This window comes from Bos taurus, chromosome 18, assembly GCF_002263795.3.
Source record: "Bos taurus isolate L1 Dominette 01449 registration number 42190680 breed Hereford chromosome 18, ARS-UCD2.0, whole genome shotgun sequence".
NCBI lineage: Eukaryota > Metazoa > Chordata > Mammalia > Artiodactyla > Bovidae > Bos > Bos taurus.
In genome coordinates, this window is record NC_037345.1 from 48111277 (window position 1) to 48130620 (window position 19344).

The 19344-nt window shown below is 53.0% G+C and overlaps 2 protein-coding genes across 5 annotated transcripts; one reads left to right on the forward strand and one right to left on the reverse strand.

The window, feature by feature from the left end:
• The first annotated feature begins 6012 nt into the window (after window positions 1-6012).
• C18H19orf33 (chromosome 18 C19orf33 homolog) lies at window positions 6013-8616 on the forward strand. 2 transcript variants are annotated; one of them, XM_010814832.4, is made up of 4 exons: window positions 6013-7546; window positions 8028-8128; window positions 8255-8335; window positions 8470-8615. In XM_010814832.4, exons 1-4 carry the CDS (start codon window positions 7519-7521, stop codon window positions 8572-8574), a joined length of 315 nt encoding a protein of 104 aa, XP_010813134.1. In that variant the 5' UTR covers window positions 6013-7518; the 3' UTR covers window positions 8575-8615. The 2 variants fall into 2 exon arrangements, with proteins under 2 accessions (XP_010813134.1, NP_001193975.1); NM_001207046.1 differs by lacking the exon at window positions 6013-7546 and adding an exon at window positions 7778-7902 and having other exon boundaries at window positions 8470-8616.
• Window positions 8617-8725: 109 nt separating this feature from the next.
• On the reverse strand, window positions 8726-17969 carry YIF1B (Yip1 interacting factor homolog B, membrane trafficking protein). 3 transcript variants are annotated; one of them, XM_002694967.6, is made up of 8 exons: window positions 17865-17969; window positions 12968-13206; window positions 12780-12884; window positions 12556-12634; window positions 12368-12425; window positions 11241-11396; window positions 11063-11156; window positions 8726-9120 (listed from the first exon to the last, which is right to left on the reverse strand). In XM_002694967.6, exons 1-8 carry the CDS (start codon window positions 17905-17907, stop codon window positions 8965-8967), a joined length of 930 nt encoding a protein of 309 aa, XP_002695013.1. In that variant the 5' UTR covers window positions 17908-17969; the 3' UTR covers window positions 8726-8964. The 3 variants fall into 3 exon arrangements, with proteins under 3 accessions (XP_002695013.1, XP_005219156.1, XP_003587299.1); XM_005219099.5 differs by having other exon boundaries at window positions 17856-17969; XM_003587251.6 differs by lacking the exon at window positions 17865-17969 and adding an exon at window positions 17726-17825.
• Between the last annotated feature and the right edge of the window lie 1375 nt (window positions 17970-19344).

Consider the following 19344-nt stretch of genomic DNA (forward strand, 5'->3'; position numbering starts at 1 on the left):
CCATTCACGTCTGACCTTTCCAAACAAAGGTTTGGGTGTGAGTAGATGACAGAAGAGGTAAAGTTACACCCAGTGGGACAGGAGTCATGCTGATTCTTTGTCTTTGAAGGGAGTACAACACCCTAGCACCTGGTGTGCATGCTAAGTTGCTTCAGTTGTGTCTGATTTTTTGCAACTCCATGGACTGCAGCTAGCCAGGCTCCTCTGTCCATGGGATTCTCCAGGCAAGAATACTGGAGTGGGTTGCCATTTCCTTCTCCAGGGGATCTTCCCGACCCAGAGATCAAACCTGAGTCTCTTGCGTTGGCAGGCGGATTCTTTGCCATCTTACCTACCTGGGAACCCCTCAGATCAGATCAGTCGCTCAGTCGTGTCCGACTCTGCGACCCCATGAATCGCAGCACGCCAGGCCTCCGTGTCCATCACCAACTCCCGGAGTTCACTCAGACTCATGTCCATCGAGTCAGTGATGGATGGATGGATGGGAACCCCTAGTGAGGGAACATCTTAGACCCCAGCAAGTGGGGGTGGGGAGCAGGAGGGGTGCCATCAGCACTCTCAGACCCTGCACCTCAGCCTGCCAACCCATCACCTGGTCCACCTGAGCCCTGCAGCCGGCAGTGTGACCCATAGACCAGTCCTGATCCTGTCACCACCTGAATATGAGTCCCACCCGTAGATGTTTACAAACATGGACCTGCTCAGCCCTGTTCTAATCTGGCTGATAACAAAAGTACACAATTCTGACGCCCAAGCAGCCCTGGGCTATGCCATGTATGGCAGTTGAGACTGCAGCTTCTCACGAAACCAGTGGCGAACTGGAGTGCTCTGTGTGCAGTCCTGCGTGTGTTTCCCTGCGGGATAGAATGAGTCACAGTGCCTCTCTGTGGGGCATGAGGGCCGCTCTGGGGCTGTGTAATTATTGGCGGTGACATCGAAGATCAGCAGGTCAGTCTGAACTCCCTCGTGTGGTTCCTAATGGACGAGAGACTAGCCTTTGATTATGACCTTGCTGGCTCGGGCAGCTGGATGAGGCTGGGATGCTGGATGGCAGGCAGGTTGGCCACATAACAGGACTCACTGCTGCTTGGGTTCCTGCTGACAGTAATTAAGTGCCTTATGAGACAAATGGAATTTAGCCCCAGCCTCAGTCCAGTTGGGCTTCCCTGATGGCTCAGACGGCAAAGAATCTGCTTGCAATGCAGGAGACTTGGGTTCGATCCCTGGGTTGATACCTGGGTTGGGAAAAACCCCTGGAAAAGGGAACCGCTACCCACTCCAGTATTCTGGCCTGGAGCATTCCCAAGGACAGAGGACCCTGGCAGGCTACAGTCCATGGGGTTGCTAAGAGTCGGACATGACTGAGAAACTTTCACTTTCAGTCTGGTTAATCAGAACAGCTGACAGAATGGCATGTTCGCAAGAAAATTCACTAGTAGCCAAGCGAAGTGCAGTGTTTGGACAGACCATCCTCCATGGAGATCTGCTTCTACAAGTCTTGATGAGTGTGTCAAGAACAGACAACCCTGACAGCTGCTTACCTGGGCCGTTCTCAGAGCTGGATTTGCGATGAGAGCACCCTGAGGAATGAGGTGAAGCAGTGGCTCCCTCGAGGACAAAGAGCAGGCTCGCCTACTGCCTGCTGTACAGTGGCAGGTTCTCCATGCCCAGCGACCCTCTCTTGTAATGCAACCAGTCACCACATGTGCAGGCTCCATCTGGACCTGTGCTTTGCCCCCTGGGACAAGGGAGGGCAATACACAGGTTGATGCTTATGCTGCTGCTGTAATAAAGCCTTCTGTCTCTGACCCAAGAGTCGAAAGGCTTCTGCCAGCATTTTGGAAACAGTTAAAAGGCTAATTTATTGTCGCTTAGTCGTGTCCAACTCTTGCCTGTAGCCCACCAGGCTCCTCTGCCCATGGGATTCTCCAGGCCAGGATACTGGAGTGGGTTGCCATTTCCATCTCCAGGGAATCTTCCTGACCCAGGGATCAAACCCAAGTCTCCTGCATTGGCAGACAGATTATTTACCACTGAGCCACCTGGGAAAGCCCATAAGCCTAATTTATTAACTTGTAAATAGAATAAAGTCAAACCCCAGACACAACAGTCAGCTGGGTGTAGACCAAGCTTGGGTTTCTCCAGCTGGGCTGTTAGCTCCTTGGAACCTCCCAGAGGATGATCTGTTGCGATTTGCTGATTACCAGTATTCTAGAATATCCAGGGCAGCGTTTCTGTCTTGTGGGAAAAACTGAGACCCTGCATACTGTGTGCATAAGATCATCCATCTCCCGGGATGTGGTTACGTTCAAAGAAAACATTCCAGGATGGGGATTATGATGTTTATAGGACTGGGGTGCTCTGGTCGTGTAAGCTTCAGGAAGGAGACAAAACCAGGCTTCCAGCAGTTGCTCTTCCAGTTAGGCGTGTCCATCCACAGACATGTAGAAGCACAAGACCCCCAGGGAGGACTATCCCAGCAATCTCCTCAGTCCTATACTGCTAAAGTTGGCATCCAGAAATCTCTTCCTAAACTGCAGTGACTAAGTAAAAACTTGAGGGTTTGAGTGACCCTTTGAAGCATGTTTGCTGGTGAAATGTTGGCGAAAGGGTGAGCTGATCTAGCTGTGAATGACATGGAGATCGCAGGCCAGCTGGGAACTGTGTCCTACAAAGGAGAAGGCATTGCTAATACCCTTAGGACCAAGTCATTTTAGGCGAAAACAATGAGGAAACAAGCAGGGGAGAGCGGTACCGTAGGATGCCAGGAGCAGGCAGGGCCTGGGGAGGACAGGCATAAGCTACCGTCTCTGCTTCTGTTAGCCATGGAAGATGAGAAGTGAATGACGGGGAACTCTCCCTCCAAAGAGCAGGTGGACGTGGTCTTGTCTCAGAAGCCCACACCTGTGTTTTTCATCCAAGCCTTTACATCCACCTTCCCAGCTTAAATCTCATCTCCCATTTGTAATCCCTCCAGAGTAGACGAGTAAGGGTCTCTCACAGCCCATTGATAGATGGGCTCCTTATCCCATTTCTCTTTCTTCCTTTCAGTAATAAAAGTCCCCAGATTTTAGCAGGGACGTGGCTGCCCAGCGCGAACTCTTATTTCCCTCTCTTGCAGTTGAATGTGACCAGGTGAATAAATTCAGACTGAAGGGGTGTGTGATGCCTCCAGGTCATCGGGTCTAAAAGGAAGTGGTGAGACTTCCCTGGCAGTCCAGTGGTTAAGACTCTGTGCTTCCACCGCACGGGGTGCAGGTTGCAATCCCTGTTCAGGGGACTAATGCTGTGTGCCAAGTGACACAGCCAAAGAAAAAGTCACAACGTGTTTAATGTATGTGTGAATGGCCATTTGAGATTAGCCAAATTCCTACAGTAAAGAAAAAAGGAAGCGGCGTGCCCTCCACTTTCCTTCCCTTCCTGGGAAGCAGATGGTGGGTACCAGCCTCCCCAGAGGCCTGGGGGCGGCAGCCTGGAGGGATGCAGAGCACCCAGACAGGGAACCTCGTTCCTGGATGACCTCACAGAGCCACCCATCACCTGCTCTGGACTCCCACCAGCTCAGGCTCTTGCTGGAGAGAAAAGTGAAGCTCTCTCGTCAAGCCTCTGTCTTCAAAGTCCCTGTGAAAGCTGCCATATCCTAAATGTATTGTGATGAAGCGAACAGGTGGGGGTCTGGAGGCCCAGTCCAAGGTCTCCCGGGACCCACTCACCCCATTTTATTTAGCACAGTAGTGAATAGCTTACCTCATCTTGGGTCTGGAAGGTCTCACACTGCTGCCCCACTCCCTACTAGCCCAGTGTCCTACAGTTCCTTTTAGGGCTCAATTACATATACTGTGGGGATTGTGTTACCAGTTTCATAATGAATCATCAGACTGTGTGTAAGGATCACAGTTAAAACTAACATTTATGACTTCCTTCGTGGTGAAGTGGTTAGGAATCGACCTGATAATGCAGGGGATGGAGGTTTGATCCCTGGTCCCGGAAGATTCCACAAGACAAGGAGCAACTCCACAAAGCCCGTGCTCTGCAACAAGAGAAGCCACCGCCACAAGAAGCCCAAGCACCTCAACCAAGAGTAGCCCCCACTCGCCACAACTAGAGAAAGCAACAAAGACCCAGTGTAGCCAAAAAAAAACAAACCACACCCAAAGAAGCCACCAACATTTATCAAATATCTGTTTACCTTGTCCCAGACAGGCTCCGTGCAAAACCATTTGCCTTGTGAGGTAAGTTCCATTTGACAGCGGAGGCCAATGAGGGCCAGTGACTGACCAAATGGTCCACAGAGCAGTAAGGGGTAGAGCGAAGATACACTGAGCTCACAGCCACTCTAGGCTTGCTCAGACCTGCGGACACCACACTGCCCAGCAGCAGGTCGCCTAATTGACCAAATGATAGGGAGCACTGACTCTGAGTCACACCGTTTGGCACTGAGCAATGAAACCCCCACCCTCTTGAAACTTCTGTTCTGCCGGGAGAGACAGACACTGCCTCTCATATCCTGCATGTGGTTGTCGGCAAAGCCACAATCTCCATTCACCTCCTCTTCTCACTCAAAGACCAAATATCTTTGATTACAAGACATTTCCCTCACACAGCCCCCCTGCCCCGGCTGTCATCTGTCCTCATCTCCCACCTCTTTCCCTCCAGCTCTGCAGGCTCACAGGCCTCAGGGCCTTTGCACTGGCCATTCCTTCTGCCTAGATATGCTTCCCTGTGCTTGCGTGGCTTATTTTCTGACCTTCAGATCTTAACAAAAAATACTTCAGTGTGGCTTTCCTGGTAACTCATCTGAAATCCAGTGCCTCCCAAACATACTATGTACTTATTACCTAATTCCCTTTCTTACTGTATTTCTCCTAATACATATTACTTGAAAAAAATCAAGCTGTTACCGGTTACATAAAACCCATTTCAAATATCCAAGGATTTTTAGTAATTTTACCAAGTGGTGCAACTATCACTATAGATCTGTTTTAGAACATTTTCATCGCCTTCACGGAGTAAGATCCCTCATGGCCAATTTAGAGCTAATCACCATTCCCACACTCAGCTCCCAGCAACCACTAATTGACTTTCTATCTCTGTAATTGTCTTTTCTGAATACTCATATGAATGGTGTCATATGACATGTAGTCTCTTGTGTCTGGCTTCTTTCACCCAGCATAATGTTTTTAAGGTTTATGTAGCTGTTGCTACGTAAATACCAGGAGTTCATTCCTTTTTATTGCTGAATAGTATTCCATTGTATGAACGGATCTATCACATTACGTGTATCTATTCACCAGCTGCTGGACAGTTTCATTTCCAGCTTTTTCTAACATACTCTACATTTTGCCATGTTCCCCCCCACTAGAATGTCAGTTCCATAGGGCTGGAATTTTTGCTGGTTTTATTCACTTCTGTGCCCCCAGCACTTGAACTGTGCTGGACACACAGTAGATACTCAATAAATTTTATTATAAAATTTATTATGTGCTGAGGGAATCAGAATAAAGATAATCTCAGAGAGTGGGAAGCAAGGGCTGTCTATGCTGGTCATCCAGCCAGGGGAAAGGGGACAGAGTAACGAGGCTCCAAGGAGTTGGCAGTCAGGGCAGGTTCCTCTAAGGAATGGACTTTGGAGCAGAGACCTGAGTGCCCAAGGCTGGTAATGGCATTATCATGACAATGACAATGATATTGTCATTATCCTCAGGCCTAAGTACCAGCCCTGCCCACCACTTCTGCAGGTCCAGCAGCCAGGTCAGGCGGGGCGGGGGGTGGGGGTGGGGAAGGGCTGGGCTGGAGAGGGACTCCCAAGGACACCTAGCCTCACAGCAATTGGAACAAATGACTCAGGCCCCCAACTCATCCCTAAGCCTAATCTGGGCTCCCCACAGTGTGGGGAGGGAAGGCTGGGCTCCCGTGACTGTCCCTTCTACTAAGTGCTCCCTCCCCCAGGGTGAGGCCAAAGGGCTACACTTGGATTTGAGCTATACCTGGACTTGTGCTATACTGCCTGGGTTTGAATCTTAGTTCTAATCTGTTCATTACTGTTTCTGCTCCTCACCATCTTTTTTTTTTCTTTTTTTGGCTGTGCTGGGTCTTCACAGCCAAATAGAGACTTCACAGAAATAGAGACTTTCTCTATTTGCAGCACATGGACTTAACTGCTGTGTAGCATGTAGGATCTTAGTTCTCTGGCCAGAGATTGAACCCATGTCCCTTGTATTGGTAGGCGTATTCTTAACCACTGGACCAACAGCGAAGTCCTGCCCCTCATCATCTTAACTGGTCCCTCAGTTTTCTCATCTGTAAAATAGGGATAGCCACCATACCTACCTTTTACTTAAAAACCAAACACTATAAGTACTGCTAGTAACTGTGTGGAGGCATGGTTGTAGGAAACTAATCCATTTGATTCTTACATCAACGCCATATGGTAGTTGTCATTTACAGATGAGGCACAGAGAGGGGAAGTAACTTCCCCAGATCATTCTGTTGTTGTTTAGTTGATAAGTGGTATCCAACTCTTTTGCAACCCCATGGACTGTAGCCTGCCAGGCTCTTCTGTCCATGGGATTTCCCAGGCAAGAATACCGGAGTGGGCTGTCATTTCCTACTCCAGGGGATTTTCCCGACCCAGGGGTTAAACCTGCATCTCCTGCAATGGCAGACAGATTCTTTACCACTGAGCCCTGGGAAGCACTGCTGCTGCTGCTAAATTGCCTCAGTCGTGTCAGACTCTTAGCGACCCCATGGACTGCAGCCCACCAGGCTCCTCCGCCCATGGGCAGCACTACTAGGTAATAAAGATGGACTTCAAATCATGAGACTGGTTCCCAAGTTCATGCTTTTCTTCCTTTCAGACTCTGCTTCTCACCAGGCCAGAGGCAACGTTATAGTGAGTTAATGTACAAGAAGCCCTTGGAACAGTGCCAGGCACAAAAGTACACAAGGAGTGTCAGTATTATCATGGTACAGAGAGCATGCAGAGGCACCCTTTCTCTCATTTCTTCAAGTGCAAGCATCTGACCCTTTAGGGGAAGCTAGTTGGATTTCCCTGGTGGCTCAGACAGTAAAGGGTCTGCCTACAAGGCGGGAGACCCGGATTTGATCCCTGGGTAAGGGAAGATCCTCTGGAGAAGGAAATGGCAACCCACTCCAGTACTCTTGCCTGGAAAATCCCATGGGTGGAGCGTGGTAGGCTACAGCCCATAGGGTCACAAAAAGTCAGACAGGACTGAGTGACTTGTTTCACTTTTCAACAGTGCTAGTAGTCCCCTCCCCAGAAATCCACACCGGCCCATACTCCTCTCCCAACCCCAAGTCCCTTGGACTGAAAGGAGATCAAACCAGTCTATCCCAAAGGAAATCACTCCTGAATATTCACTGGAAGGACTGATACTGAAGCTGAAGCTCCAATACTTTGGCCACCTGTTGCGAAGAGTCGACTCACTGGGAAGACCCTGATGCTGGGAAAGATTGAAGGCAGGAGGAGAAGGGGACGACAGAGGATGAGATGGTTGGATGGCAATACCGACTCAAATGGATATGAGTAAGCTACAGGAGAAGGTGAAGGACAGAGAACCCTGGCTTGCTGCAGTCCCTGGGGTCGCAGAGGCAGACACGACTGAGCGACTGAACAACACAGGGTGGGCGAGGTGGCGGGCAGCATAGCAGTTAACCTTCCACCCTCCCCGCTTCCGAGAGGACCAGTTGGGCGGTGCTGGGGAGGGGCAATGAGTCAGGGTTAAGGACTTTGAACAGAGGTTGGGTGGGGCTCCTCAGAACTTCCTGGCTGGCCCAGGGCCCCTTCCCAAGGCCCGCCCCATACCCTCGCAACCCTGCTCCAGCGCTCTGGCCCTGCACACACACCTTCTCTCACTACCATGGAGTTCGACCTGTCGGCAGGTGCGCTGCTGTGGAGTGGGGAGCTTGAGGGCCAGAATCAAACCCAAGGGTCTGCCTCCGGGGAGGGGCGGGGGGGTTATTTTCTGTGCCTGCGCCAACCCATCTAATGTCTCTTCTCCCTACAGCCGTGGAGTCCACCTCCAAGAAGCCCCAAGGGGCAGGCAAGGTGGGAGACCCCAAGCACAGCTCCCCCAAAGTTCAGGGCGGGTCAGCTGATAACCTGAAGGTAAGTCACCTTATTCCTGGGAATTGCTTTTTGACCCCAGGACCCTGCTTGATCTGGGGCCTCCGACTGGGGGGAATGGGAGCTGGGAAAAGGGTCCCTCGCCTCACTGGTGTGCCTCCCAACTAGCATCACCACGGCCATGGCCACGGCCAAGGGAGCGCCTCAGATTCCAGCAGCAGCTCCAGTGATTCGGAAAATGAGGCGAAGGTAAGAGGCTTCCCCCTCTGTAGCGGGTGCCCGGCGCCCCAAGTGAGGGCGGAGTCCCAGCCCGGAACCCGGGCCGAGGACTCACCGGCGGAACCCTCTCTCCCCTCCTACCCCCACCACCCCCGGCCCCACAGTCCGGCTCGGAGCAGCACAAGAGCGCCTCAGGCAAGGTCAAGAAACCCAAGGTGAAAAAGGAGAAGAAGAAGAAGGAGGAAGGGAAGAAGAAGGCTTCCCACTGATGGCTCTGGGTGGGGCTCATTAAACCTTTGCTCGGCCTCCTGGTCGCCTTCTGGTTGCGAGGCGCCGTGAGCGGTCCCCGGCCTCCTCCTCCCTTCCCGGGCCGGGCCTGCCCCCTGCTGGACACTGCGCGCCAAGGAGAAGCTGGCCAAGCCGTGTCCATCACGGTTTATTGTTTCTGGAACAGTGGCCGCCCTGCTGGGGGGCGGCCTGTGCAGCTGGAGATCTCAGCACCTCGGCGAGGGCGGGGAGGGTGGGAGGGGCACGGGCTGCGGGGCGCCCCCGATGGCCGGCAGGTGGCCGGGAGATGAGCTGTGGCGGCATCGCCGGTGGGGGTGAGGGGGCGGCGGCCGCCGGAAGCAGCAGCGGCAGGAGGCGTCGCAGGGCCGCCCTCACCGCACCAGGTGAAAGGTGAGCCAGTACATGAGCAGGGGCTGCGCCGCCGCCACCGCCATGGTCAAGTACATGCGCAGCTGGTTCCGCGCCCCACGCACCGGGATGCCCTCGGCCGCCGCCTCCGCCAGGATCTTCAGCCGCAGCGTCCGGATCTGGACCGGGGAAGGTGATCACTCTTGAGCCCGGCCTCCTTCGGGACTCCAGGTTCCCCACCCTTCCTTCCTAGAGTGGCTGGGCTCAAGTCTGCTTCTGGGGGCCTCGGGTTTCTCCTAGATCTCCTAACACACAGGGAGGACCTCCTTGTCCTCCCAGGCCTTGGGAGAAAATTTGAGGGTTCCAAACTCAACTGCCAAGCCAGGGCCTTAAGTTGGTGAACACCCGGTCCAAAAGGATGGCCAGACTTGGCCCTTTGGCCACCATCAGCTTGTGCTGCACTTGACGATTTTTTAACGCAAGTCAGAAATGCCATTTTTTCTCCCCAACTGTTTTGTTTAAACCGCCCCTAAAGTTGTAAATAATGACATGTAAATTGAAGTTTATCTGTGGGGCAGATCTGGCCCACCAGTCACTAGCTTTTGCTCTCTGCTTCTCACACTTTTCATACATTCATGGGGTTCTCACGGCAAGAATGCTGAAGTGGTTTGCCATTTCCTTCTCCAATGGACCACGGTTTGTCAGAACCCGCCACCATGACCTGTCTGTCTCGGCTGGCCTTACACGGCATGGCTCATAGTTTCACTGAGTTACACAAGGCTGTGATCCATGTGATCATTTTGGTTAGTTTTCTGTAATTGTGGTTTTCATTCTGTCTGCCCTCTGATGGATGAAAATAAAGAGGCTTCTGCAAGTTTCCTGATGGGAGGGACTGGCTGTGGGGAAAACAGGAGTCTAGCTCTGGTGGGCAGGGCCATGCTCAGTAAATCATTAAATCCAATTTTCTGCTGAGGGGTGGGGCTGTGCTCCCTCCCTGTAGTTTGGCCTGCGGTGGCCCAATCCTAGAGTCTGCAGTCTTTATGGTAGGCTATAGGCTCTATGGTAAGGGTAAGGGTGATCTCCTCAAAAAGGACTTATGCCAGCATGCCACACGCTTCCCGGGACTGCTACTATCAGGACCCTGCGGCAGGCCACTGTCGACCCACGCCTCCGCTGGAGACTCCCAAACACTCACAGGCAAGTCTGGCTCAGTCTCTTGTCATCCAGGAGAAGGGGGCGAAAGAGGATGAGATGCTTGGATGGCATCATTGACTCAATGGGCATGAGTTTAAGAAACGCTGGGAGACAGTGAAGGACAGGGAAGCCTGGAGTGCTGCCGTTCATGGGGTCACAGAGAGTCAGACATGACCATACGACTGAACCATCTAACACTTGCTCACACTGATACTCTCAGTACCCTGAAGTGGAATCATTATCACCCCAGTTTACAAAGGGTTTCCCTGGTGGCTCAGTGGTAAAGAATCTGCCTGCCAAGCAGGAGACAGGTTCAATCCCTGGGTCAGGAAGATCTCCTGGAGGAGGAAATGGCAACCCATTCAAGTATTCTTGCCTGGGAAATCCCTTGGACAGAAGAACGTGGTGGGCTCTACAACCCATGGGGTCACAAAGAGTCAGACATGATTTAGCAGCTAAACAACAACCACCTTTTCAGAAAAGGGGAAACAGGTTTAAAGAGAGGAAGTGAGCTGCCCAGGATCCAGCAAGGCCTGGGGTTAAAGCCAGGCCTCGTGTATCCCAGGGGTCCTAACCAGCCCTTCTATACCAGCTGGAAGGACTCTCAGAGAAGCTACTTCAAGGACACTATACTCTTTTCATCCTAAAGGAAATTCTGGAAGGAAAGCCCACCGTACAAGAAAAGCGGAGTGAGAGCCCACTGGCTGGCCCCTCCTCTCCCTTCAGCAACCCCCCAGACATCCCCCTCTTCTGGGAAGCTCTAGACCCCCAGGCTAGGGCAGCCACTCCAGGACTCCTCAGGTCACCAGTATGGCTATAGGTCTAAACTCCCACCTGACATCCCTTGCTCGGATGACCTGAGGGACCCCCAACTCTGTCTAGAAGGCCTGTGCCCAGAGTTCCACCCTCCCTTGAGCCCCAGCTCACCATGAACACAAAGATGGACACGCAGCACCAGCCCAGCACCAGGTAGTAGCCGATCTTCCCAAAGAGCAGGCCCATGAGGACCCCTCCAATCATCCTGTGGGGAGACGGGGGAAGGCTGGTCTGAGGACGAGGCCCCGGGGCTGGAGGCTGGCAGCGGGGAGGCAGGGGGAGTACTCACCCAACATACTTGTAGCCCAGGAAGGCCACCAGGTCGATAGTGCTGAGGTCTGTGTTGACAGTGATGAGGTAGAGGCTGAGCAGGATGGCCAGCACCTCCACTGTCAGCCAGGCCAACGCCGAGCTCGCCTGCAGCCCCAGGAGGTCTGGAGAGAACCTGCGACGCCCGAGCTCTGTCAGCCAGCTGGCTGGCCCAGACCCTCCCAGAGCAGGGGGGGACAGCCTCTGGGGGCAGGGTGGGCGCTAGAGACCCAGCAGGGACCAAGATGGATGCGGGCCCTGTCCTGGAAATCCCATCCCGAGTGACAGACAGCCCAGAGAGGTGAGGCCAGATGTGGGGAAGCACAGGGCGGGGCAGGTGTGTGACCCCATGGGGAGGGAGGATGTCCGAAAGGAGGGGGCACTTGAGCTGAGGCTTGAAGGAGTAAGGAGCTGATGGGGGAAGGAGACCTCTGCCATATCCCCAGCCTCAACAATTCATGGCTCTAATGACAATAGTTTTCCATGCCACGAAGGTAATGAACAGGGGTCTGTGAGCAAGAGGTGGGGGCCTGACCCAGGCTGGAGGGTGGGGAGGCTTCCCTGAAGCAGTACCAGCACAGGGGAGACATGAGGAGTGGGGAGGAACACACTCCTCAGCAAAGGGAGCCAGGTGTGCAAAGACCCTGGGGAGGCAGCCCAGGTCCTTGGCAGAAACAGAAAGAGGACCAGAGTGGCTCAGCAGAGTGAAGGGAAGGGGCAGAGAGAGACTGCAGGCGGGCAGTGATAGGCTCCGGAGCTGGGGCTTGGTCTGGGGACAGCTTCTGAGCAGGGGGCGGAGGGGGGTTGGCATGGCCAGGCCCACCTCTCAGAGAAGACCTTCCTGTTGTAGTTGGGGTGCAGGAGGTGTGTGGGGGCCGGGCAGTTAGTTAGGAGAGGCCAGGGGAAGGCTAGATTCAGTGTCACCCGCCACAGGGTGGGGAAGAAGAAAGAGGTGAAGGTAACCCTGAGGGTACACCGAGGGCTCTGTCTTGGGCTAAATGGCTACACGGTAGGACTGTTCTGACCCAGGGGAACCAAAGAGACCTTCTTGACTGTCCCCCCCGCACCGCAAACCCCACACCACTCAGCTGACCCCAGGTCTCTTACCTATCCTGGGTCCCCAGCGCCAGGCCAGCCACCAAGACGTAGGTGATGAAAGCCATGGCTGTGGGAGGCAGACACACAGACACTGGTCAGAAGAAGGACCATCGGGGCCTCCGGGCACCTAAACGTCTGCCCGAGACAGGCCCGCCCGGAGGGAGGAGGTCGCTGCGTGGAGGTGGGTGGGATGAAACCTGGAATGTAGAGGTCAGGAGCGTTGACGTCAAAGCGGGGGGCCACCGGCGTGTCCTGCTGGTACTGCACCTCCCAGTCCTGTGGGGAGAGTGGGGGGAGCAGGCAGGACCTGGAGCGGGGTGCCTGCCCCTGTGCAAGCCCTCTCTCGGGGCCAATCTATCTGGCCTGCCCCTCAGTCTCCTTTACCCCTGCCCATCATGTGCCCTGGGGGGCCAGTGCTCACCTGGTGTAGGTAGGGAAAGACGAGCAGGCCCAGCTTTTTGCCTACATACATGGTGTCCACGGCGAAGTAATACTTGAGCTTGGTGACAGGAATGAAGCGGTCGATCTGGGGAGGCAGAGCTCAAACCTGAAGCCCCAGCCCCACGGCCCCTGCCTGCCCCCCACCTCCCACCAGCCCGGCCCACTCACGTTCTTATCCACCAGCTCCTTGCCCTGCGCAGCAAGGCTGCTCCCATAGGCCATGGCCATGTTGGACACAGGATCAGCCAGGAAGGCCCCCTGGGGCGAGGCGGAGGCTGCAGGGTAGCCCAGGCCGCCAGGCACCCGCTGGGCCCCATAGCCCCGGCTCTGGGCTGAACTCGTGTCATCAAAAAGCTGGTGGGGGTCAGCCATGCCTGGCTGGGACACAGGAACCCTCCGCTTCGAGGCTGCAGGGGAAGAAGGGTAGGAGCCTTATTCATTTGTCAGGAGCTCTCCCTCTGGCTCCTGCTACAGTGGGGCACTGGTTTGGACGTCAGATGGGTTGTCTAACCAACTATGGTGTTAGAGAAGACTCTTGAGAGTCCCTTGGACTGCAAGGAAATCAGTTCTGAATATCTACTGAAGGACTGATGCTGAAACTCCAATCCTTTGGCCACCTGATGCGAAAAACTGACTCATTGGGAAAGATCCTGATGCTGGGAAGGATTAAAGGGGGGAGGAGAAGGGGACGACACAGGATGAGATGGTTGGATAGCATCACCAACTCGATGGATATGAGTCTGAGCAAGCTCCGGGAGTCGGTGATGGACAGGGAGGCCTGACGTGCTGTAGTCCATGGGGTCACAAAGAGTCAGACACAACTGAGCGACTGAACCGAACTGAACGTAGGGTTGTCTAGTCAGGTCTGGGTGGCCTCTGCCATCCATCCACCCATCCATCCATCCTTCCAGATAACGATGTTGATGATGAGAGTGACGGCCACTATGTGTGGGGTTGACTGTGCACAAATCCTCTCCTAAGCCTTTACAAGCAAAGTCTCTAGACAGACAGCCTCTCTTCCTGTTCCCTCTTAGTCATTCAGCTCCAACCGCAGGGGCCTTGTTGCTCACTGAACACACCAGGCACTGTCCATCTCAGGCCCTCTTCACTGGCAGTTCCTCTGAAGCTCTTGCTTCAGACACCCTCAGGACTCCCTCTTCTCTTCGAAGTCTTGGCTCCATGGCACCTTCCCCAACTATCCTGTCGACAACAGCATCTCCCTTGGTAACACCCCGCATTCCCTTTCTGCGCTTAATTTGTATCTATAGAACTCAGCACCAGCTGACATACTAGCTGTTTAATTTCTCTTGTTTCACTGTCTCCCTCACTCCAATGTGAGCTCCCCAAGGTAAAGAGTTCTGTCTTGTTCGTGGCTAAAGCCCTAGCCTCTAGAACAAGGTTGGAGTAGATACTTGATTTAAAAAAAAAAAAAAACCTGATGAATGAATAAATGGCCATTCCCATTTTACAGATGTGGAAACTCAGGCTTAGAGAGGCTAAGTGGGGACTTCCCTGGTGGTCCAGTGGCCGAGATTCTGTGCTCCCAATGCAGGGGGGCCTGGGTTCAATCCCTGGTCAGAGAACTAGATCTCACACGCGGCAACTAAGACCTGACGTAGCCAAGTAAGTAAACAGATAAATAAATAAAGAGAGGCTAAATGACTTGTGCAAAGGGAGTGACAGGGCAGGATTCCATCCCAGGTTGGCCTGTTAAATATTATAATAATTAAGCCCCAACTGACCACTGAAATCACATCAGGCCATGTTCTAAACACTGTGGATGAACTCATTTAATCCTCACAATAACCCATTCTGTGCTGGTGATACTATCATCCCATTTTACAGATGCTGCTGCTGCTGCTAAGTCGCTTCAGTCGTGTCCGACCCCATAGACAGCAGCCCACCAGGCTCCTCTGTCCCTGGGATACTCCAGGCAAGAACACTGGAGTGGGTTGCCATTTCCTTCTCCAATGCATGAAAGTGAAAGGTGAAAGTGAAGTCGCTCAGTCATGTCCGACTCTTCACGATCCAATGGACTATAGCCTATCAGGCTCCTCAGTCCATGGGATATTTCAGGCAAGAGTACTGGAGTGGGTTGCCATTGCCTTCTCCTTTACAGATGGGATGCCCCCAAAGAGGTTCAGGTCCTTGCCCCAAATCATACAGATAGCATGAAGCAGAGCTGGGTCTCAAGTTTTCGAAAGGTCCCTCTGCTTCATATGGGCAACAGGCTGGGGAGGCCGGGTTAGGGAGAGGAGAGGAAAGAGGCGAGGAGATGGTCCAGGTAGGAGAGATGGATGAGGTGGGCATTGGGAGGGGGGCAAGGGGGTCACTGCTTCTGGATGAATCTGGAGGTAGGGCAGGATTTCAGGAAGTGTGCTTGGCTGGGGGAGGGTAAGGAAGAGGGAGGAATCCACGTTGTCTTCCCAGATTCCGGCCTGAGTGGGTGGGGTGCTGTCTACGGAGATGGGAAATATGAAAAGGGCGGATCTGAACCCAGCGCTCTGGCTCCAGCACCCTGACCCAAAGCGATGCCTCCACAGCAAATTTACTGAGTGCCTCCTCTGTGCCAAGCGCCATGGTGGGAAAAGGGCAGTAGGATTACAATGGGATGGGGGAGAGGGGTCAAATAGTCCACATCATGGCTTTCTCCGCACTTCCATTTTCTTCTCAGTGGAAAGGTGTCCACTCTGGGGCAGAGTGACACTCATAAGCTGCTCAGCCCCTGGCCTGGCCCATAGAAGAGTGATCCATCTCATCACCTGTCATCAGTTATTAGCCCCTCAACTCTTCCTCTTCATTATGTGTAGCCTGAAAACAGACCCAGGGAAGTCCTCGATCTCAAAGCCAATAGCGCCAGCCCTGGCCCACTTGTCCCTGAGCACCACTTCTCTTTCCCTCTCCCACTTCTGGCCAAAGGGCTGGTTTCCTGAAAGCTTTGGCATAAGCCCTCCCTTCCTCTTTGTCACCACCTCTGACCTTGGCAGTTGGGGTTCTGCTCTCACTGGTCCCTTAAATGCACCAGCATGTAAGGCCCTTGGCAGCACAGAGGCCCTTGCCACAAATGCCAACCTCTGACTCAGTATCTGCTTTCCTGGCTTCTGAGACACCGTACTACCTTTTTCTCTCTCCTGTTGGAGTCCCACAAACATCGACTGAGCCCCTCTGTGTGTTAGGCTCTGCTGGCAGGCAAAGTGGATACAGCAGTGAACAAAAGGGAACCGCTCACGCCCTTATGGAGCTGATGGTCCGATCAGTCCCTCAGTCACTGGTTTCTCTCCAGCTCCCTGAACTGTGTGACCCAATTTTTCACCCTTACCCTTGTCTTCTGCCTCTTACCTAGGGCAATCTCACCACACTCCAGGCTTTCAAAGCCACCCACCTGATGCCCTGGGCTGTCTCTAGCCACCATATCCTGCCATGGCCCTCTGGCTACCCCTGGGCCTTTACCTCTGACATTGGTTCTCAGCCACCATGTCTCAATGTTACCCTCCTTTCTCAGATTTTGTCATCTTGCACCTGAATTAAATGTCCTACCAGGTTCCCCTGTTCATCCCTGGACCCAGCAGAGATTATTTCATGCCCTCTGCCTAAGATCATTGCCCACTGCACTGAGAATAAGACCCAAATGCCTATGAGGCCCTGCATGACCCAGCCCTGCCAACCACCCTGGTTTGTTACCTCTCTTGGAACTCATTCCACCTGGCCACAAGGGCCTCCACCTCTCGGGCCCTGACCCTGCCAAGCTCCTCGCCTCCTCAAGCTTTAGAATAGACAGTGCTATCACCCTAGAACACGTTCCCACAATTAACACCGGCCAATAGAGCACCTGGCCTCAGCTCAAAAGACTCCTTCTCAAGAGACCTTCCTTATCCTCCATATGAAGCCCTAGCCCTACCTTGCTCTTTCTCATAATATCCAGTGGTTCTTTTTTCTCTTTTAAGCAGTTAATACAATTTCTAAATCTATCTTGTCTACTTGTTTACTCAGCACAAGCCTCCCAGGCTTTTCCCTCCCATCACAAATCCCCTTCTCATTCCTCCTCATCAGCTGTATCTCTTCCAGGAAGCTTCACTGACATGGCAGGGCTGGGTCAAGTTTCCTAATCTGGCTAACACACACCTCCATCCCAGTCATAAGCTCTCTGACTGTGCTTCCCCCATCCCAGCCCTGAGCCCTATGCCTGCACATAGCTCCATCACACTAGACTGTTGCTGTCTTCCGCTTTGTACTGGTAGCTCCATGAAGACAGGAAGCAGGACTGATGGGCACGTCTGTGTCCCCAAGATCCCCTACTAGAGGGCCAACCAGGTATCTTAACAACGGTTGAAGGGAGGAATGCAGGCATCATGACTTGAGGCCTACTCAACTCCCCCCCACCCCATCAATTTCCAATTTACTCCCTTTACAGTTCTAATTACTTCCCAAATTATCTTGCTGATTAGTTTACTTCCGAGTGTAGTGTCTGTCTGCCCACTAAATTCTGCGCTGTAAGTTGTCAAGTTGTAGGCTACCACTGGGTATTCAAATTCCACCAGCACAGGGCCTGGCACAAGTGAGTTGAAGCAAGATACGCTGAATGAATAAATGAGATGCACGGACGCTCCTGGAGATGAAGAGGAACTAAGAGATAGAAATGCACAGACACGGGAAAACAGCACAGTAAATCCAGGTTCAAATCTTAAACGAGGAGTAAACGCGGCCCTCTGCGATCACGTAGGGCTATAGGACTATAAACGCCTTCCTATGGTGCGTGGGCAACCGCGCAAGGCCACGGAAGGGCGGAGAGCGGCCAGAGGGCTAACTACAAATGAATGGAAGTCGCGTTTTTCTGCACATCACACAATATCTTGCCCAAACTTGTTTTCTTCTAAAGGAATTTCCTAAAGAAAAGACGAATCGACCCCAACGCGCCCCCTACCCGACCTGGCATCCCTGCGCCGTGCACACGTCGTAGCTCCCTGACCTCGTGAACTCTGACCTGTGGCGACCTCGCCAACTGCCGAGGCGGCCCCGCCACGCCCCGCCCTCCCGATCGCTTCGGTCGGCCACGTACGCCACTTACGCTGCCGGGGCGTCCCCACCGCCGCCAAGCCTCCCGGGTTCATCTTTCGCCGCCGTAGCCGCAGCCGCCGCAGCCGCCGCCCCAGCCACGGTTCGAAATGTGCCCGCCCGGCTCCCGTAACCACGCCCTACCGGCAACACGGCAGCCAATGGGCGCCTCGATCGCCCAAAAGCCACGCCCTCTCACGGCGGCCTAGAGAAGTTGGCGGTAAGAGGAGAGTTTGGAGGCCGGTGACGTAAGGCAAGAGTCAGGCCTGCAGGGCAAGGAGGGCGGAGCCGGGAAGAATCCGTGTAGTGGGAGCTGTCGTGCATGCTGGGAAATGTAGGTGTCGTGCGAAGAGGCCGATGGGAAATGGAGTTCTCTGTAAAAAGCGCTCAATTTAGCTCCTGAGAGCACTGGGGAGCCAGAGAAGGGTATGGAGCAGGAGGAGACACATTTGTATTCCCCAGCGGCTAAGTGGAGTTGTGCGGGCTCTAAGGCTTATATAGTTTTGCCAGACTTTCGGTATTAAAGTGATTATTTAGAGTGACAAAAGGACATCCAGCAAGTTAGATGGGAAGAACCAGTTGTCTTTTCTTGAGGTGTATTGTTGAAAAACAAAACTAAACCGAGAAAATATGAAAACCTCGCGAGCTTTATTCAACAACTTATGAATTAGGCAGCTTCACATCTAGTAAATAGGAGGGAGTTTATAGGAGTTGTACAAAACGCAGGGGTTTTATGAAAGGAGGCAAGGAAGTTATTAACAAAAGAAAAGGAAGAATTGTTTCAGGCCAGGTCACCTTCTTTTGGGGGGAAGGTGAGAATCTATCTTGTAGAATACTTCTACCTTTGTAGGTGGGAGTTGGGGGTGGGAGTGGGGAGTGTAGAAATGGAGAGGTCCCACACGACAGATTACCTCACTGGTGCTGACCAGGAAATTCCAAACTGGCCGATTAAGATTACCTTCCTGGGGAAGGACAAAATTGCAACTAGGTCAGATATTAAAATCTAGGTTCGGTATCATGGGGCTTCTTTGGTTGCTCAGCTCTTAAAGAATCTGCCAGCAATGCAGGAGACCTGGGTTCGATCCCTGGGTTGGGAAGATCCCCTGGAGAAGGGAAAGGCTGCCTACTCCAGCATTCTGGCTTAGAGAATTCCACAGACTGTATAGTCCATGGGGTCGCAAAGAGTCGGACATCACTGAGCGACTTTCACTAATGTGTTGGTATCATGGGGTTTAGCACAAGTGGCACATTTGGGGGTCTCTGGTTTTCTTTTTTAACACTATCTTTAGACATTTCCCCAAATATTCATAAAAATGCTCCTGTGTTGCAACCTGGTTTTCCTGGTTTGCCAAAAACATTATGACCCTCCACAACTGAGCGCACACAGGCGCACCTGCTAGTGAGGAGCACTGAAAATTGTTACCTTAGTTTCTCCTGTGTCTGCCCTCTGTCTCTCCTGTCTAACTCTGTCTCCTCTTTCTCCCCCCTCAGCC